Source organism: Ailuropoda melanoleuca, chromosome 16 (genome assembly GCF_002007445.2).
Source record: "Ailuropoda melanoleuca isolate Jingjing chromosome 16, ASM200744v2, whole genome shotgun sequence".
NCBI classification, from domain to species: Eukaryota; Metazoa; Chordata; class Mammalia; order Carnivora; family Ursidae; genus Ailuropoda; species Ailuropoda melanoleuca.
Window position 1 is genome coordinate 26,933,507 of NC_048233.1, and position 21,649 is coordinate 26,955,155.

A 21,649-nucleotide genomic window follows, 5' to 3' on the forward strand; every position below is an offset into this window, starting at 1 on the left:
AGCCCTAACTGTGCTCCTGACTTTAATCTGTGATAATTTCATAATGGTGGCAATGATGATGACGACAATAAGGACTACTAGGACCTCTGACCGGTACTCAGGGCCTCCCCTGTGCTGGCCACTGTGCTGAATGTTTTATGTGGCTTGCCCTGGCTAACCTCACAATGACCCTACACCATGGTGCAGGAACATGACTGAATGAGGTAAGTCCACGTGGCTGGTAGAGCCCAGCCTCGGACTCAGGTCAGTGCTAATCACTCTTCTCCAGCCTCCCTCCTCCCAGCCTCAGAAACTGTTGATCTCGAACTCCGAGCAGCTTTCCTCCACGTGCGTTACCTGGGCTGCCTCCAGCATGAAAGGACCTGGCTCCCGCTTGAGAATGGTGGTCATGAACTGAAAGGAGACTACCAAATGAAATTAGATGACAGACCAGAAGTTGCAATTTGTATCATACAGTAAGGAGGGCACGTGTTGTGTGGAGCCCTGGGTGTCATGTGTGAGTGATGAATCACTAAATTCTACTCTGGAAACCAGCATCATACTATATATTAACCAACTAGAATTTCAATAAACATCTGAAAAAGAGACAGAAAATGTGGGAAAAGGCAGTCACAGTGGATCTTTCAGTAGGTTCCATTTTACAGTGAGGTACAAATCCCACTTCTCTAATTTCCAACACTGCCTGTGATGAAGCGGTCAGCTTATTTTCCCACTCTCATCAGAAAAATGGTATCAACAAAAATTTCAGCTTTGGCGTATGGCCCAAAGGCCAAATTCGACTACAGCTTCTGACCTGAAAAACTATGCCCTAAGTAGCAGGAGTCACCACCATGGGTAAAATGGTGGCAGGCAGAGAAGCCGAACATGAGACAGACATCCCAGACATGGGCTACTCCCACGGTTCTGGTGGTCAGGGACAGATGGACCACGTTGACACATCGTTAAGACTTCTCCTGTCAGCGACTGCAACAGTCCCAAAGCGGGACAAACTGGATGGGTTATAAATGGGCTAGAAAGATTGGATCTATAATAGCATGAGAGGATTTTCACGAACAGAGCACAGAAAAGGATGGAGAGCATGGAGTCTGCAGAAAATGGGAACTGAAGAGAGAAATGTAGGCCAGAAGGGAGAAAAAGAATCAACTTTGGCACAAAGCCATTCACCATTAAATGCAATCTTCATTCCTCAAGTTCAATTTTATTTTACCACTTGGTATATTAAAACAAGATGCTGATTTTACCAGGTTTCATAATGGCTATCCTGGAATTTAAAAGACTGTTCCATAGTGACCCATGTGCCATGATAATACCTTAACCTATTATCTGGCTGAACTAAACACAAAATAATTTCCAGAAATCTGAAAGCCTGTTCAGTTCAACTGCTTGGGTCTGTGGTAGTACAATGTTCTAATTAATGCCACAGTGGAAGAGGTGAACAGTTGTGACAGACTGTATGTCCAGAAAAGCCCCAAATATTTACGATTTCGTTTCTCTTTCTCTTTCTCTCTCTCTCTCTCTCTCTCTCTCTCTCTCTCTCTCTCTCGTGCACACACACACACACACACACACGTTTTTCCATCTCCTGGTCTCCTCCGTTGTACCGCATTTATTCCCAAAAGCTGCTCCAGTTCTTTTTTTTAAAAAAAGGTAAGAATATCAATGGGTAAAATAGTCACTTTCCAACAGTGGTTCTCATTCTAATCTGACCTCCTTGTGATGTGTGAGGTGTTTTCAATGAGAGATCTAAGGCTCACAATCTCTATTTGTCCATCAGATACCTGTCTGTTCTTTTATTGAAAATGTTGATGGGGGCTATGATTCAGATCAGCATGGAGGCTAAGCACGGGCAAGGCTGGGAACAGGCATGAAGGGAGGTCCCTGAGATAAACACAAGCTCCTCCCTAAGTGACGAGAGGCATTAGTTCCACCCCACCCCACCCCACCATTTCCACTGAGCTGATGCTGGAGGTCATCCCACCTGGCCAGGCTGCAGATTCGTCCCCATGTAGACTTGAGAATTTGACTTCTCTCCAGGGCTCAGAGACATGGCCTATGATTTGTGTTGACTTCAAGGGAATGACAGACTGGGAATGAACGACAGACTGGGAAAAAACGGTGACCTCTACTAAAAGATGAAACAACCCAAACAAATTAACAAAAAATAGTTCTGAAAGCTCCATACCTGAGGGAGGGGACCCTCCACTGCCTAATGTCCATTCTCAAAGACATCTCATTGTGGAGGTCATTATGGGAAAGGCAGGCGTCACTAACCACCCTCCTTTTTCCTCAGGCTTTACTTCTACAAGTAAGCCACAAGATTATAAAAGACATAAAAATCGCTTAGAATGTCAAGACACCCTGTGAGAATGTAACAAAGAATCAATAACAAATAAATCACTCTTAAATATGACTCAGTGGTATTTCCTCCGTAATGCAGGGAAATCACACTAGAGGAGGGAAAGGGGGCAACTGTAGGAGTAGAACTAACAGTATTAATTCCTCTCAACAATCCAAATTATACTGGCTGCTTTCCTGATACATATCCCTACTGCAAGTCAACAGTCTGACATACAGTCTGTAGGACTCATAATGAGAACCCTAAGAGCATTTTCAGCCTGTGGTTCTGCTGGTGCAAAAACAGTCACTGTCGATAAAAAGAATGGAATAATAAGCTTTCATGGTTTAAATACTCTTTCTCTCTACTATACCTACATTCCAACAGAGTGATTATCTTCAACACAAAGAGTAAGAGCAAATTAGCTCACTTTAAAGTTCACTGTTAAAAAGAATTCAACGCCACAATGAATTTGTAGATTGTTCTCCACATCATGTAATATAAGTTTGAATGCATTCCTAGTGAATAAGGGTATGAACAGGAGGAGATGAAGGAGAGGCACAGAAAAGACGAATTCTACGTTTAAATTCTCAAGGATCCCAAGCATATCCTTTTATGATAAATAATAAACTACTCCTTGAGGTCTTAAATTTCTTATACTATGAAAATAGGACCGATTAGAAACAACCTGAAATTCATCCTGCTGTTATTTCTACAGAAAGAAAGCTGTGATTCTGTGTCTTAGCCCTCCCACTCAATCATCGACAAGAGCTTGCCAGAAGCCAAGTGTCTACTCTTTGAACTGCTTCCCTGCAGGAATACTCCCCAGTGGACGTGGACGTGGTCTGGAGGAGTCTGCAGTCTATAACGGCATCTCACTTAACTTACTTGTACAAGGAAAGAATGTGTGTTTGTTTTCAGTAAGTGTAAAAATGTACAAGAACAAAATGTTTGAAGGAGACCTACAGAGGGTGGGGCTGAGGGGCAGGGTGGGGATTGGGAAATGACACACCTGCTAGTCTATTCATTACATGTGTTAATTTTTAGCATTGTAAAGTCAATTATTAAAATATTAACGAAACAGTCAAAGAAGTGTCAATACAACTGTAACAGGGTAGATGACGTCCCTCTCCCCCAGAGCCCTGGTTACTAGCAAGGTAGGATGACAGATGAAGAAAACCAGACAAAACCCACCTGACTGTCAACACAGCCAGAGGCCACACAGAAGACACACAGCAGGAGAGGGGAAAGTAGGCAGACACTTAAAAGATGGAGGCTGAATCCTGTGTACATGTGCGTGAGCACATGTACACACACACACACACACACACTCTCTCTCTCTCTCTCTATCATCTCTTTGGCATCATTTCATTCGGCTCTCTACCTTTGGCCCACTTTGCTCCAGCCACGTCAGCTTACTTGCTGTTCTGTGAGCACCCCAGTATTTTCCTGCCACAGGGCCTTGGCACTTGCTTTCTCTCTACTTGACCTGCTCTTCCCTAAATAGCCACACCATTCACTCCCTCAACTCCTACACGTCTCTGCTCAAATGTCACCTGTGAGGTCAGCCCCACCTCATCAGAATGCTTATCCACACATGGCATATATAAGTGTTTAAGTATAAGCTCCATGTAGACAAGACCTTCATTCTGTTACTGCTCTAATCCTATCAACTAATAGGCACTCAGTCAACATTAAGAGACTTAAAGAAGAAGTAATAAGGCTAAAAAGAACATATTCTCCCTGAATCAGCCTGGGTGGCTGCTGAATGATTGAGACTCAATCAAGGGTGAAAATAAAAGAATTATTTTCCGTGATTTCCCGGACTCAATGTCTATGCTTCTTTATCCAATAATTTTTTTTCCTTGTAATGTACTGTATGGTGTCACTATCTCAAAATTTAAGGACACTGAAAATAATTTCAACTCATCACGTATAGATGCAAGTACACCTATCATTTGGAAATACTCTGGATAGACAGAGCCACATTTATTTTGCTAACATTATTATAAACATTTCATCCACTGTTTCCTTTTGGCACAGAAGAATGTCCATAAAGCGGGACCTTTATCTTCATAAAAGCTTAATGTCTTGAAGTCAGACCCCTGAAGATCATGTCCTTAGTAACTGATCAGCACATCAAGAAAATAGTATTATCCCCCACTTTAAGAGGTTATTTACTAACTAGCATGAAAATCTGACTTTTAAGACCTTCTAGAGTGTAAGCAGGTCAAGGACAGATCTCAAATATGAGCTAGACACCAAACCTCTGGGTCTAAACTCTGAAGGAAAAAAATGCAGAAAGTGTAAGTGGCCTCCAAGAATTGCTGGAGGCTACAGTCAACACTTGCAAAGAACTTTCAAGATGAAAACTACCACTGAAGAGCTAAGTCTTACTACTGCCACAGCAGGAATGCTTTCCTCATATTTTTCCTGATGCATTGAAGGGATTTTGGAACAATTTCCATGAAAAAAAAAAGATCAATGACTCCTTTCAAAGAAGTTTCCATTCGTTCATCTTATTATCAAAGACACTCTGGAGAGGGCCAAGGCTCGCCTGTGTGTGGGGTGCACTGACATCATGAAGGTCCACATTTAATACACCTCACCAAGATGGCAGCCTGTGGGTACCCAACACTCCCTTTAGTCCACTGGGAGGGAGTCCAGGGAAACCCGTACTGACATATCAGTCCAGTGCTCTACTACATTTTCTCCTGTAGATCAGGAACAATACAGCAGTCATGCCAAACTAGGAGCTAGGCCAGATTCTAATAAAACAAATCGACCCCCAAACATTTAATACTCGTATTATGTATGGCCCTTTTATGGCCTTAAAAAATAAAAAAAAGGCTCTGCATACAGAAATCTAACTGAACAGAGTTGCTAACTTTTTATACCTTTATTCATTTAGATCATATGTACTGAGCAACAAACAATAAAATTTAGATAATAAATGCTGGATGCAGCAAGCTCTTGATGCTAGAAATATGTCAGTGAACAAAACAGGAAAAAAAATCTCTGTCCTCATGGGGTGTACATTCTAGTTGGAGGAAAGAGACATTACATAAAATAACAAAGTTTACAGCATTTTAAAAATTGGAAGTACAGTGAAGAAAAGTTAAAAAGTTAAAAGGGAGAAGAGTGGAGAGTATATGATTGCATTTTAAATAGGGTACATATGGGGGTGCCTGGGTAGTTTAGTCGGTTGGTGTCCAACTCTTGGTTTCAGCTCAGGTTGTGATCTCATGGTCCTGAGTTTGAGCTCAGCGCCGTCTGCTTGTCCCTCTCCCTTCCCCTCACCCTTTCTCCCTTTTCACTCTTGTTCTTCCTCTCAAATAGAGTACATACGGTAGGCTTTACTAAGAAGGTGAAATTTGAGGCTCAAGTTTATGTAACTAATTGGCACGCTAGAGTTTCCTGAGGGTGGTTATTCATTATCATACTTGTATTATCAACTTGATTTACCAAATGACTAAGAAGTGGATTACTTTAAGTAAGGTGTTTGGGGGAAAATAGTTTCTTCAAAATATGGTGCAGAGAAAAGTGGATATCCACCAGCTAAAAAATGAAGCTGGACTCCCATACCACTACATAACAAAAAATAACTCAAAATGGATCAGTGACACAAATATAAGAGCTAAAACTCTAAAACTCTTAGAAAATAGCGTCATAAATCTTCACGACCTCAGCTTTGGCAATGGATTCTTAGGTTTGACAACAAAAGCAATGAAGAATAACAAAAAAGAAAACAGACTACACTTTATTAAATAAAATAAAAACTGTGTGCATTAAAGGACATTATCAAGAATGTGAAAAGACAATCTAAAGAATGGGAGAAAATATTTGCAAATCATTTATCTGTTGGGGATTTAATATCCTAAAAAGAACTCAACAACAGAAAACCCAACTGAAAAATGAGCAAAGGACTAAAATACACATTTCTCCAAAAAAGATACGCAGATCGCCAATAAGCACATGAAAAGCTGTTCGTCATTGTTCACTAAAGAATTTCAAATCAAAACCACAAATATATAGCTCTTCATACCTACTAGGATGACTTTAAACAAAATAATGGAAAATAACAAGTATTAGCAAAGACTGGATATATAGGAACAATTGTATACTCTGAGAATGTTAAATGGTGCAGCCAATACGAAAAATATTTCCTTGAAAAGTTAAGTACATAGTTACCATATGACCTAGCAATTTCAGTCTTAGGTATATGTCCAAGAGAAATGAAAGAGCATGTCCATGCAGAAACCTATACACAAATGTTGTAATATAGCAATGCTCATAATAGCCAAAAGGTGAAAACAACATGAATGTCCACAAACAGATGAATTGATAAACAAATTATGGTGTATACATCCAATGGAATATTATTCAGCCATTAAAAGCAGCTACGTATTGATACATGCTACAGCTTGGATGAATTTCAAAATATTATGCAAAGTGAAAGAAGTCAAACACAAAAGGTCACATATTGTATAATTCTTTTGATATGATATATCCAGAATAGGCCAATCCATTGATACAGAAAGCAGATGAGAAGTCACCAGGGAATGGAGAGGGGAGAATTGGGAGTGATTGGTATGGGGTGTTTTTAATGACGAGATGAAAAGGTTTTGAAATTAGAGCTGGTAGTTACATAACATTATGAATACATTAAGTATCACTCAACCGTATACTTTAAAATGGTTAACTGTATGTTATATGAATATTTCCTTAATAAAAAAGGTTTTAGTCATTCGAAAAATTTTTTCATCAAATTTTTAGGATCACATGTTTGTATTTTATATTCAAATGACAGCTCTGTATTCATTCCAGCCTTAGTCTGTTTGCAACATTTTAATCTTTTAAAAAATACAGCTTTATTGAGATATAGTCCACATATAATATAATTCACACATTTTGTGTGTATATGTTGTTGAGTTTTGGTAAACATATGCCATTTAGCAACCACCACAATTAAATTTTAAAAGCATTCTACATCCCAAAAAGCCCCCTTAAATCTGTTTATACCCACTCACCAGACCCACATATTTTCTGTCATAATTCTGCCTTCTCTAGGCATTTCTGGGCAATTCTAGAAAAGGGAGAATTACAATAACAGACATTTTTATGAATGGAATCATACACTATGGAGTTTTCTATGTCTGGCTTTTTTTTTTTAAGATTTTATTTTTAAGTAATCTCTACACCCAGGGTGGGCTTGAACTGACAACTTCAAGAGCAAGAGTCACGTGCTCTACCTCCTGAGCCAGCCAGGCGCCCCCATCTGGCTTCTTTTACATAGTAAGATGTGTTTGAGGTTCATATATGCCTTTTTATGTGTAAATAAATTATTTATTTGTTCCTTTACATTTCTGAATAATTTACCATATTAAGTGTATCTGTTTACGTTTTGAGGTTATTTCCATTTTTCAGTTATTATGAATACTTACAAGACTCTTGTATGGACATAAGTTTCCATCTCTTTGGTAGATATTGAGTAGAATTGCTTATTTTCATATTTAATTTTTTAAGACACTGCCAAATCTTTCCAAAGTGGCTGAGCTGTTTTTCAACCCTGATCGGTATGAGGGGTCCAGCTGTTCTACATTCTGGCCAACACTTAGGATCATGAATCTTTCTCATTACAGTCATTCTAGTGGGGGTGCAGTGATATCTTTCTGTGGCTTTAATTAGCATTTCCCGAATGACTCATGAGGCTGAGCATCTTTCTATATGTTTATTAACCTTTGTATATCTTCTTCTGTGAAGTGCGTTTGAATTTTTTGCTCATTTTTAATGAGTATTTGTCTTATTATTGAGTTTTAAGAGCTCTTTAAACGTCCCAGATACAAGTTCTTTATAGCTGTATGTTTTGCAAATACTCTCTCCCAATTTGTGGCTTGCCTTGAGTGATTTAACATTATCTTTTTTTTAAAAAGATTTTATTTATTAATTTGACAGAGAGAGAGAGCACAAGCAGGGGGAGTGGCAGGCAGAGGGAGAAGCAGGCTCCCTGGTGAGCAAAGAGCCCAATATGGGGCTGGACCCAGGACCCTGGGATCATGACGTGAGCTGAAGGCAAACAATTAACCAACTGAGCCACCCAGGTGCCCCTAACATTATCTTTTGATGAGCAAGAAAACACCTTTTTCAAGTGGAGCCTATGGGCGGCTTGAACTCATGACTCCGAGGCTCAAGACCTGAGTTGAGATCAAGAGTCGTACGTTTAACCAACTGAGCCACCCAGGCGCCCCTGACGAGCAAAATTTTTAATTCTAATGATGTCCAATCTGTCATCTTTTTCTTTTAAAGTCTAAGAAATCTTTGCTTAACCCAAGTCCACAAAGATTTTTCTCCTCTTTCCTTTTAGAATTTTTGGCATAATTTAATTCTTTTGCTTAGGATTATGATCCACTTAGAATTAGTTTCTAAGTGTACAGTATGACATAAGGGTTAAATGTCACATTTTTTCTCCTTATAGATATTCCATTATTTCAGTTCCTTTTATTTAAAAGACTATCCCTTCCCCATTGAATTATCTTGGCAACCTTGTCAATAATCAACAGAGCATGTAAATGTGAGCTTACCTTTGGATTCTTAATTCTATTCTGTTTTCTACTTACTATCCGCCCTCCCGGAGTTTCGGTCACACTCTCCTGTTTCTTTACATGTCCAGTAATCTGATTAGAAACTAAGCATTGTGTATCATGCACTGTAGTGACTCTGTATTCCATTTTGTTCTTCTGAAATGTGCTGGTTTTACTGTTTTAATATATAATGAACTTGCCTAGACTCAAAATGAAAAATCTGTTTCTCTGTAGAGCTGAAATTTTTGCTCAGGTTTTTTTCCCCCCCTTTCGCCTGAATCTCTGGGGGAATCTCTCTTGTGCCTGCACAGCTTTTCCGATCAGCCAATGATTTCAACAGAGGTTATACAATGACAACTCAAGCCAATGAAGCTTCCCCTCTCTGCTGCCCAACCTGTGTATGGGTTAAAAAATTCATTCAAATTTGCAGGAAATATAAGTCTCCCCGGGCTTTCAATTTTGCTTGTGTTCCCTGGGGAGTCCGTGTCATTTAGCAGCCAGCCCTGAATGTGTGTGGAGCATATTATCTCAGCCCTTCCCCAGCTCTTGTTTCCAAAAGTTCCCCCTTACATTTCCTGCTGCTCTGCTACTCTCCCAAACCAAATCAGCCTCTAACTAGTAAACCTGTGGGTTTTTTCCACACCAGCTGGGCTTGGGGGTGGGGGTATCCCCTCAAGGAGGACACGTCTTCCCAATGCAGGAGCAATTTTTTCCTAAGTAAACACTTTCAAGTTCTTTGTTGTCTTTGGTCATTCTTGAAACTGCTGCATTTAATAATTTTTTTTCCAGTTTTATACCATTCTTTTTTTGAAGTGAGAATCACCCAACCCACCCAGTCAGGCAGGCAGGCATTACTGGAAGTAGTATCTTCACCATATTTTAAGCACTTATGAATATATTATCATTATCTCATTTATCATTACATGAAATCAAACAAGTTATGGCAAAAATTAGTCAACTACAGCGGGAAAAAAAAAATTCCTGTTTGCAAACATTAAATTTCAGATCCAATTTCAACACGGTTGGCAGAACAGTAAAAGAGATCATATAAGGAAGGTGGTCATGATCTGCTAACTCCGCTAAGGTCTTTAAAGTATGTATTACTTACCAGGAGAAATTCAATTTTTTTGTAGTTTTTTTTTTTTAGAAAAAAGAGTAGATTCAATTTAGACTCAGACCACCTGGGGGTGGGGGGTGGGGAAGGTATCACTAAGTATAGAGCATCCATCTTCAAATGCAGAGAGTTCAGTTGGATTGAAAGAAAATTACCTTGAAGGCTGCTAAACAATGAAGGCTCAGTAAGGTCATCACAACTGCCAGAAGGATGGTGGCTAAGTTCCGCACGTCCCATATGGTCTCTACCAGAGGAATACTGCCGACCTGCCAGTCATAGCACAGGGTAACAGGTGCAAGCAGAAGCCACACGTTGAAGGCCAAGAGGTAGGAATAGGTAAGGAACCTACGAAGAGAAGAAGAATCACTGAAACACAACTCAAGGTCCATGATACTTGCAAACATTCGTTTACCATGGTTTAATTAAATAGCCTTGTATACTGTCAGTGTTATCGGAAAAGACAAAGCAATATGGAAAGCCACTCATTCATTTCATCATTAAATAGGTCATTCTGGAATATATTTAACAGTTCTAGGCACTGCGGCAGGTGCTGGCCTTTCAATGGTGAACAAAGAAAAGAGTTTCCATGACATATATTTAAAAATTATCATACAAATAAATACATTACATCCTGAGATAAATGCCAAGAAAGAAAAGCTTGATGAAAATATATGACAGAAATGTTGTTCTGCTAGGTACGATGCCCTGGGCAAGAGACAGACATTTAAACTGTCCTTTTTTTCACAGTGCCCAGAAAACTGCCATAGATAGTAAAATATTTAATCATGTTTATAATAGATTGATCATACTGAATTATTTCAAAAAATCAGAGCATCTGTGGTAGGGAAATGAAGTCTCTTAGTCACAAGTAAAGGGGCTAGCCTTCAAGAGAAGGGAAGGACAGCTATCACCCTGCTAGGGAGAACAGACAGACCTAGGGAAGGGATATAATGAATGCAGGTGCTGCTCCTGTTCCCTGGCTGTGTCTAGCCACTAAGGGAAGGTGAAAGGCATTCCAACTGACCCCGTTCCCTTCAGGGTAGACGAAACTGAATTTATTTAAATGTGTTCGGCCAACACAAATCCATTACGTAGTGGTCTAGACCGTTGAGAACCGCAGAACCATCGGCACGTAACAGACTTCATCCAAACCTGTGCTCCAGGACACCAACCTCCAGCATGGCTTCTAGCAGCGCGAGGCGTGTCCCTAGGATGACCCCCGCCCCCACTAGACCCCTTGCCTGAGAAAGCGCAATGCTGCCAGGAGAACTCACTGTTGGTTCTAGCCAAGACCTGACAAAGGGCCTCTGACCTCCCTGTCTTTCTCCCAGTGTCTCCCAGCACTTTCTGTAAAGGGCTGACAATTATGAATATGTGTTTCCCACGACTCCCAAGTCTTTCTCAAGGACCTGTGAGCTGTTCCTTTAAAATGTACTCATCAGAAAGGACAGGGCCTATCTCCCAGTGTCTGTAAGAGGGTAACTGCCAGCCAGCAGACACGGCCAGCCTAAATGCACCCCGATGACCGTTCCTTTGTAATTTTTCACTTCTCTGCCTCTTCTGAGCCCCAGCTGGCCCAGCTACTCTCACCCTCCCTTTAAAATGCCCAATCACTTCTGCGCAAATCAGAACGGCGCTCAGCTCTCTCCCCTGCTGTCAGCAGTTACTGAATGAAATCTATTTTCACTGTTTTAACGGATGTCCAGCTGTGTTTCTGTTTGACACCCTATATGGGATTAAATAGAATAATTAGATAAATTCCTCGTCCTCAAAAGAATGCATAACCAAATAGTGAAAACAAGATGTACAAAATTAAAGAAGCAGAATGAGATGAGCACCATAACAGTACAGAATGTGAAGGAAAAGTCTTCTGGCAGTGGTCAGACTCTTTTGGGGGGTTTCTTGGGTTGGCGAAGAGGTTAGATCAAGTCATTTCTAAGTTAGCTTCCAATATGACGACTTATTTCACCTTGAATTCCTCTCAACAAGTAGCTACTGGTTGGGAACACCCTTCCCAACCGATCTCCTTCCCTTCCCTCCTTTCCCTCCAAGGTTGGCAGTCACAAATCATCAATGATGGCCAGGTGAGGCTTAGGATTGGCGGTTACTCACTGTCCCGACTCTCAAACCCCAACAGAGAAAAGGGCTGAAGGAGTGGGGAGATTTCTTCTTTTTTAAGATTTATTTATTATTTATTTGAGAGAGAGAGAGAGAGAACTAGCAAAATGGGTAGAGGGAGAGAAAGAGAGAATCTCAAGCAGACTCCAAGCTGAGCACGGAGCCTGAGGCCGGGCTTAAGCTCACGACCCTGATATCGTGACCTGAGCTGAAACCAAGAGTTGGATGCTTAACTGACTGTGCCACCCGGGCACCTCAGGAGTGGGGATACTTCAATGGTGTTTCCCAACTCTTTTCCTCTCTGTTGGTATTTTTAATAAAATGTTAACACACAAATTGTGCAGTACACACTGAAAGCTTAATGAATTCCAAGCTTTATTATCTAACAAAAATCAAAACAAAAACACTGCCTCATCCGTTTTAGCCTTGGGGCTGAGAAATTGTCTCATGAGAGAATGCCAACCCCACAGGAAGGGGACTGGGTCACTCTGGGCTTTGTTTTATCACAGAGCTTCTAAGCTGATGCAATCTGCTTGTTAGCTCAGGGAAGATTCTCTGTGACTTGGCTTTAAAGAAGGTGGAACCATCAAACAGGAAAATCACGTTTTGTCACTCAGTTACTCTCTAGGTCTTAAGAGTTACTTTAAAAAAAATGTTATCTCTCCTTCTTGATATACTAGTTACCAGTAACGATTATAAATGGCTGCTAAAATTATTAGGTGGAAGCTAATAGGGTACTTCATAATGGATGAACCAGGCTAAATCAGGTGCCTAGAACTGACTAATTAATTTTAACATCACAGAAAGGGAGACTAATAGCCAAATGTCCTTCTGATGGAGATATATACTACCACCTATTAGGTAATCCTGTCCCCTCCCCCAGAAAAAGAAAAGAAAGAAAGAAAATCAAACTTGAATCTGATCAGGCCCTTAATTACCAGTTTACATCAAATACAGAAAAATGCCAGAACAAGCGACATGACACCACAGGAATGCAATGTGACAAATTAAGAATGTTGGCATTCCACAGAACAAATGATGTTGGGTTCTTCCACAAATAACATTGTAAGGGGGGGGTGACAGGGGCAGAGGGCCAAGAGGGAAGAAAGAAGAGGGCATCTGTAAGTCAGATGAGACCTAAGAGATGTATCAAAGTATAGATACTGTTTAGGTGCTAATTCAAACAAACCATTCTGAAAAATAACCACTTATGAAAAGGAAAAATTGAAACACTGATTGGGTACATGATACTCGAGAATCATTGTTAATTTTTAAAGTGTGATAATGGTATTGTGGTTATATTTTTTAAGGGTCCTTATCTTTCAGAAATACATGCTAAAATATATGCATATGAAATGCAAATCTGAGATTTGCTTCAAAATGACAGACTGGGGGTGAGGGTGCAGAAGTGCGTGGGGGTATGAATGAAAACAGACGCGCTATGAGCTACGATTGCTGAAAGCAGGTCATGGGTCTGCAGAGGTTCTTCAGGCCACCTTCTGTACTTTCATTTGTATTTGTTATTATCCATAATAAAAACAATCTTTGCTTAACTAGGCAACAGAAACGCAACAGGAATACTTTCATATCTTAGGTCTAATGGCAGCCTGACCATGGACTAGCTGCAAATGCTAATGCAGTTTTCTTTTAAGCAAGCTCCACACCTGGTGTGGAGTCCAACAAGGTTAAAACTCAAGACCCTGAGATCAAGACCTGAGCTGAGATCAAGGGTCGGATGCTTAACCAACTGAGCCACCCAGCCACCCCACTAATGTGGAAATTTTTATTTCAGTTGTGAAGTCCACATCTGAGCCTTGCCCTGCAAGCTGTCCTCAGTTTCTTAAATTTTTTTTAAAGTTTTTTTATTCACGTAAGTGATCTTCACACCCAACATGGGGCTCAAACTCATGGCCCCGAGATCAAGAAGAGTTGCGTGCTCCTCCAACCGAGTCAGCCAGGCACCCTAGTTTCTTACATTTTCTAGACTTGCAATACTGTGTTGACAAAAAGAAAACATAAAGAATAATATTTTTTCAGTTACAATCTCAGTGTAGTTATTTAGATTTTTTGAAAATCTTTTTATACAGGCTATAACCCAAATTATGTTAAAACAGTAAAGTAAACCACAGAACTAAAAGCAACTTACCTTCCTATAACACTAGGAAAGTAAACGCCATTAACTTACCCATTTTAATACATATGTACTGTCTCCAGAAACTCAAGGCATCACCTACCTTGTCATGCATATGAATTCAGATCAATGTTGCTAGTAAACTCTTTAAAAACTATTTGAAATACTGAAACAGCATTGGAAAATTTCTGCAAATTTAAGCATAAAGCCACTTGGAATCATGCCAAACGCTAATTACATTTTAGAGGGCTAGTTGAGCTAGCTGTAATCAGCAACTCAAGTCTTTCTTTTAACTAGCTATGAATTACATTTTAAACTAATCATCTTGTTTATTTCTGCTAAAATTTCAAAAACAGAATCATCTGTTGCATATCTCTGCCCTGCTGAGTTCTCTTTTTCAAAGCAGGAGAAAAACCAAATGAATTATTCACCCATTTTCCACCGTGAATTCTGCTAACAGGAGGAAAGCCACTAGGATATCTTGCCAACAGAACAGAAAGGAATACACAGGAATTCAGCTTTAACGATTCAGTCATGAATTGCATTGACAAGCCAGGGACTAGGGGAGAGGGAGGTGGCGGCTGCGGGGGGAGCTGGCCAGAGTCTAATGGCACCTGAGCAAACAGAGTGCCTCTTACAATCTAAATCTTCATTTTTATCAAGAAAAAACAAGAGCGTTATAAGGGCAAAAAGATATGTAGATTCTGTTCCTTGCCTTTGAAAAAACTGTTCTGGCTAAGAAATACACGAGCCTAGCCTATTTCCTCATCCTAGGAAGATGCCTAGGATAGGGACGTATGAAAGTATTATGCATCACAAGTAGAAATATACAGCACTTGCTTGTTTTATATAAAAATGTTACTGCTCAAAGAAAGGTTCCTTCTTTCTCATTTACTGAAAAGTCCTTCATTGTTCCGTAAATATAGGACACCAGGTCTACTGCATACACTGAGTCCTCTCGGGAAGGGCATCGGCTAAGAGTCAATAAACCAGCCTCAGTATAAACCGCCTTTATCACCACCCCGGGGCACCCCGTTGCCCTGACTCTGCTTCCAGCCCCTAGGTTTTGGTGATCTGTCCCACCCGTCCCTACACTGTCCCCTACTTTCAACTCTTGAATTAACCACGGATGCTCCCAAAGGGTGTCCACAGGCTCACGGTGCCCCGGCAATAATGGCAGGCCTTATTCAGGCATAACCTGCCTATTATCATCATCATTAGCATCTTCTTCCACCTGCTACCGTCTTCTCCAGAGCCAGCCAAAGAAAGCTACCTCCTGCACCGCCCTTCTCCATAGACAGAACGACCCCGCTGGAATTCAGTAAATGTTGAGGAATTACTCTGTGTCCTTTTCTAGGTGCTGAAGGGTGATAAGATCTAGTCCCCTATTCTTCAAAGCATTTCACAGCTTTGGTGGTAAGGATACAGACACACGTGACATGGTTGAGTAATTATGAAATATAAAGATTAAATTTCAGTGGAGTCCTAAGAAGTGAGAGATTAATGAAAAATGGAGGATTCAGGGACGACATTCTAGCATCTGCAGAGTTTAAACTGGTGGGGAGATGGGAGATAGCCAGTTCAGGCCAAGCCTCCAGATGGCTTTCAACTGTACACAAACAGGACACTTTTGGGGACAGGTAAGAATACGGGTCATATTAGAGCACAGAATTACAAATGTGTAATATAAAAGATTATAAAATGACATCTGTTAAAATGTCCAAAAGGAAAAATATCACGACAGTGTTGGGTGAGGATGTGGAGAAACGGGAACTCTGAAGCACTCCCGTAAACTGACGAAGCCACTTTGGAGAAGGGCAGGCAGTTTCACGACTGCACCTTAAACGCATGCGTGAACTAGCAAGTCTACTCCCGAGTTTATACCTAACAGCACTTCACACAGACGTTTACCAAGAGACATTCGCAACATTGTTCACAACTCTTCTTAATCGTGGGGAACTGGAGACAACCAGAGGGCCCTCTACAATAACATGGATACATGCATTGCAAATATACCCCTCCAAGGAAATCTATTCGCAACAAAAATGGATGCAACAACATGGATGATCATAATGATAATTGAGAACAGAAAGAGAAGACACACAAGAAAAGGAAATCACGGAAAACCATCTATAGACAAGGACAGGGTGACTGGAAGCAGGACCTGACCTCCAGGACCCAGGGCTGGGGCAGAAAGCCACAAGGCAATCCCAGCTAAATGGACTGTGTAGATGGCAGTCTGTCGCCCTCACCCCCTTGCTCCTCCATAACAACAGAGTAGAAGGCACCAGGACCTTCCAGGCTTTCCAGGTCCAAGGCCCAGCAGTACCACTGAACACTTGCTGCTTCAGCACCTGGGAACAGAGATGGCAAGACCATTTCCAAACACTTAGTGAAATCGGAAAAGAGATCCAAGTGACTCTCACCAGCTTCTCACTGCATTTTGTTTTTAAAGTTCTGGTGGATTGTAAGAACCAATGGTCTTACCAAACCAGCTCAATTAAAGGTAGGGCTATTTTGGGGCACCTGGGTGGCTCAGCCAGTTAAGCATCTGACTCCTGATTTCAGTGCAGGTCATGATCTCAGGGTGGAGAGATTGAGCCCCCTGTCGGGCTCCACACTGAGCCTGGGGCCTGCCTGAGGATTCTCTCTTTCTCCATCTCCCTCTGCCCCTCCCACCCCATGCGCATGCACACACATGCTCACTTTCTCTGTCTTTCTCTCAAGAAAAGAAGAAGGAGGAAGAGGGGGAGGAGAAGGAGGAAGAGGAGGAGTGGGAGGGGGAGGAGGGGGGGGAGAAAAAGAAAAGTAAAAAAAAAAAAAAATACAGGTAGGGCTATTTTAAAAATTACCATAAGAATCCAAAGACGAAAAGAGTAAAACCAGGCTTCTCGGGGGCCGCCTCTCCTTTTCTCTTGTCCCCAAACACTTGTCACTTTGGTCTTCACGACTCTCTCTCAGGTGTCCAGTTCCTGAGAGCAGCACCTGTCAGCTCGCCTTACCTTCTGGAACCAACTCTCACGGGCTCCTGCTGACCCTTCCGGTCCCAGCGAGGATGTCCCATCCTCTGACAAACCCTGCCTGTCACGCCCGCTGCTGGGCCAGACTGGGTCCCTCTCTGTGCTCCCACAGTCCCGCCTGGGCTTATGCACTGCCCTGTCACTGCATGTTCATGAGTCTGCTGCCCCTCAAGGCAGAAGCTCCTGGGGGCAGAGCTGGGTCTCGTGGACGGTGACTTCTCCAGCATCTAGCTCTATAAATGGATAGATTTGGTGGGTTTTAAGAAATTAACCTGGTATTAAAATAATATCTAAAAATCTGCAAATATTTCCATTTTATACTTTCGTTTCTGGCCGGAGGCAACCACATAGCTTCATATGGTCCTACAAGAGATGCCTGCTGGGTTTCCAGTTGTCCAGACAGATAGCTGAAGGGTTCAGACTGAAGATTCTGTTTTTGGGTGGCCCCCTCGGCACCTAGCGTGGGCCTTACCATGGCACACCACCAAAGAGCATGGAATGTTTGAGGAAAGACAACCCCCCATGTCACAGAAGCATCATTAAGCAGTAATGCCAGCCTTACATTTTCTTATTTTACATTAAACTGCAATGAATATAGTGTAAGTGAGAACTCTTGTTACCATGGATAAATAACAAAGTAAATCTGAAATGTAATTAGGTCTCTCTGACCTTTTGAATGTGCCATTAATACAGTTATTCTATTAGCAGAGACCGTTTCACTAGAGTAGAAAAAAATGAATTTCAACACGCCAGACTGTCAGCAACAACTTCTCACCCGTATATCTGTTAAAAAAAAAAGTAAATAACACCTTCTGCAAAATAAATACTTGGTTCATTTCTTACCTAAGGTCTGTTTCTTTCTGTAAAGCATTTAACAACATCTTTATTTCAAATACTTATTTCTCATGGAGCACAGGTTTGGCTTCCACTGAGCAAACATGTACTAACTGGTCACTATGCATCAGGCACAGATTCCGGATTTCCACAGCAGAACCCTATTGGTATACTAATGGACCACATCCAATAACACTAACAGTCCCTTCCACATGTACAGCATTTTCTAGTTCACAAACTGTCTGCATAGAAGGATTAGCGGATCCTCACACGATCTCTGTGACGCGGGTATTAGTCTCATTGCTGCAGTGGGGAAAGAGCCTTATGGAGGCTGTGACTTGTTCAGTGTCCCGCAGCAAACCCATCGCAGAGCCTGCACACAGGACACGGTTCGCTGGCTCTACGTGCAATCCGCCGCCACATCATAGTCTCCCATTCACACACCTTTATTAATTTGGAAAGGAAATACAATGGATCAAATATCGGTACTTCATGGAAAAGTGCCTGTCTGAGACCCTGACTTATTTCTTGAACAGGGAAGCCCAGGTGAATTTCAGCTTTTCTATTAAACCAAACCAAACCAAACCAAACCAAACCAAAACTCCAGCTTTTAGTTAAAGCAGGGCTGACACAACTTAAAGCCAGTCTGTGATCCCCTCTACCACACACTGAACAGATGACTACACTGATACCAAGGCTTGCTAGAGTGTCGCACAGCAACACAGGATCCTTACATAAAAACGCTGGGCTTGGCATTTTATTCGTTATGAAAAGCAATCTCTGTCTTTATGTTCCAGTGTTAGGAAAAAAGAAGGAAAACTGTTTCTTTAATTTTTATCAGCTTCTCAGGGATTTAAGATTATAATAGAAACATGGTATGTAGGTTTAAAGGCTTATGTAGTTTTTTTCAAGAAGTAAAGTATCAATAAGTGATCCAGACCAGCAATTTCCAACAACTGATCCCCAGTCCGGAGGTGGCAAGTGCCACCTCCCCAAGCTGCCTCTGCGGGCTCCCTCCCTCTTCCTCTGCCTTGTATTTCCCCCCTTCGTTCCCAGGGTCCAAGACAAGTTAGGTCAATTACTATTGAATAGTATCATTTCAGTTGGGAAAACTGCTCTCAGTGACCTTAATAACCTCTTTCGTCCCCAAGGAGGTACTTTTCTAGGAATGTAATACAAAATGCATAATGGAGACAGCAGTCTCCTTGCGGGGAGCTCTTCAGCCACAGAGGTTTGTGCCTGAGGCTTTCAAACAGGGTGACACACACGTGCCTCCAGACCCACTCAGACTGAGGGTCAAATAAAGACTCTCTTACCCAAATATTCTTTCAGAACTTCTGGGACTTGAACCAGAAATCGACCTTTAACATACTTCCCTGGGTCATTCTAGTTTGGTATGAGAGTCACCCTAGTTTGGTTATCAGTGCTTTAAAAATCAGTTTCATTTAAAAAAAAAAAACACACGTATGAGGGACCTCCTAACACAAGGCCCTGCTGGCTGCCAAAGCAAGAACAGAGCAGCTCATTTTGCATAGCTCACCTGAAACACACGATGCATTTTAAAATAATAATTTAAATCTGAATTCAATTTGTTCAGAGTTTAATTATGAAAAAGTCCTTACGTTAGGGGCTCCAAGAGCTATAAAAATTAGGAAGACGTAGTGCCCTGAAGGTGTCACGATCAAAATCTAAGGTTTTGTGTGTGCCTGTCTGAAACTATCAACTGAAAAGGGAAAGAGAAAAGAAGCTTCTTTAGAAGGAAGATGCTGAGTTCTACCTCCATCTTAGTATTTCCTATCTCGATATTTTCCTACAAAGTAATACAAGCCTTTGCCTAGATTTCCAAACAGCAAAAATAGATCTACCCACTGAAGGAGATATATTCCACTTGCTTATCCAGGACATCTCATGAAAATACATGATGCTGATGGGGGGGCCTTTATATTCGTTCACTGAAAATCCCATTCTATTTCCTGGATTTGAAAGACAACCATTTACAATATTATAAAGGCAATACTTCTTCCATCAAGTATACACGGCTTTACATCCTGTCCCCTTCCAATCTGTCGCATGGAAACCCAATTACTAGGCAGCAGCCGCAGAGAGGGGCCTTAATAGTGGATCACTGTGTTTTCTCTTCAGCAGGCTCCAGCCCTATGCAGAAGCCATACTTAAGTTAGGCCTTAGCTCTTATGTTGAAAACAAGATTTACAAGATTGAATATCGAAGGATCACATTTCTAAAGAGACTTATATAAACAGGTGAGTAACTCCTGGGCCCAAGGACGATTCTGTGACAGAACAAGGGCACATAAACCTCTTCCATCACTTCTCAAGTGCAGTGCACCCAAACCACGGAAGCAGAATCTTTGGGCACTGGACCCCAGAAGGATACTTGAGTGTGATTCCCAAGTGTTTTAGAGACACATGCAGGTCTAGCAACCCAGCTGGAGTAAAATCATCAAGCCCTGGACGGCTGTAGTCAGGGCACAGTTCCAGTGCTAATTGACAGGAAGTGTCATAAGCGTCCATGGTCTTGGGCTCTAAAGGACATTTTGTTCAGACGGGACTCAAATTCGAAGTCCTCAAGCCCAAAGGTGGAGTGCAGTACAAGTCCTCCCACCACTCAGAGTCAGCTGAACAAAACATGAGTTGGCGGCTTAGAAGAAACCACCCAAACCAAAGGCAGAGGAAGGCTGTGGAGGGCGTGGGGTGGGCTCACTCATCCTTCACCCTCCTCAGCCCAAGAGCCCCAGTGCTTGGTCTAGGCCAGTGCTGTCCCACTGGAAATACAATAAAAACATGCATCATTTCAAATTTTCTATTAGCTACATTTTAAAAAGTAGGATGAAACATGATAATGTTAGTAATATATTTTGTTTCAGTGAATAGTCTCAAAATATCATCTCAACGTAAAATCAGTATAAGATTTATTAGTGGTACATTTTAATTTCTTTTTTTCTTACAGGATTTCCTCTCCAAAATCCCAGGTAGACTTCATTTATCCTCACGACTCACCTCAATTCAGACTAGCCACATCTGAAGTGCCCAGTAGTAGCGTCACGTGACTCGCAGCCCCATAGTAGACAGTGCAGATCCAGACAATCACGTTGGCCCTCAGCCCCATCTTCCACCTCTCCTATACTCAACTTGTCCTTGATTTTATCCCTTCAGTTCAGGATTCCTGCGACAAACTCATGTCTCAATTCTTGGCTCTAGCTTTCCACTTTCCACTTTCCAATCCAATCCCCAAATTTTCCAAGTGCAAACAAAATTTTCAATCCCCGAATTGCTGAAATCACTACCGTGTTATTTTTTTTATTTTTACTTTTATTTTTTGTCCCTGTTTCAGAGCATGTTTTTTGTCACCACTCACTCTCTTTCACCTCTGGTAAAAACTTCCATCCTGGCCCTTGTTTCTACAGAAATTCCATGTGGGATGAGAGGGAGAGAGGGATTTGGACATATGAGGGCAAAATTTTAACTGTGAAATTTTTTTTAAAAAAGTAATTTAATA

The 21,649-nt window shown here is 41.4% G+C and overlaps 1 protein-coding gene across 1 annotated transcript in view; it reads right to left on the minus strand.

Annotated features, from left to right (window-relative positions):
• TMTC1 (transmembrane O-mannosyltransferase targeting cadherins 1) overlaps window positions 1–21,649 on the minus strand; it is a 274,127-nt gene that overhangs the window by 124,271 nt on the left and 128,207 nt on the right. The window contains exon 8 of the mRNA XM_034646018.1: window positions 10,186–10,375. Coding sequence (XP_034501909.1) covers window positions 10,186–10,375 — 190 coding nt within the window. The remainder of the gene's footprint in view (window positions 1–10,185; window positions 10,376–21,649) is intronic.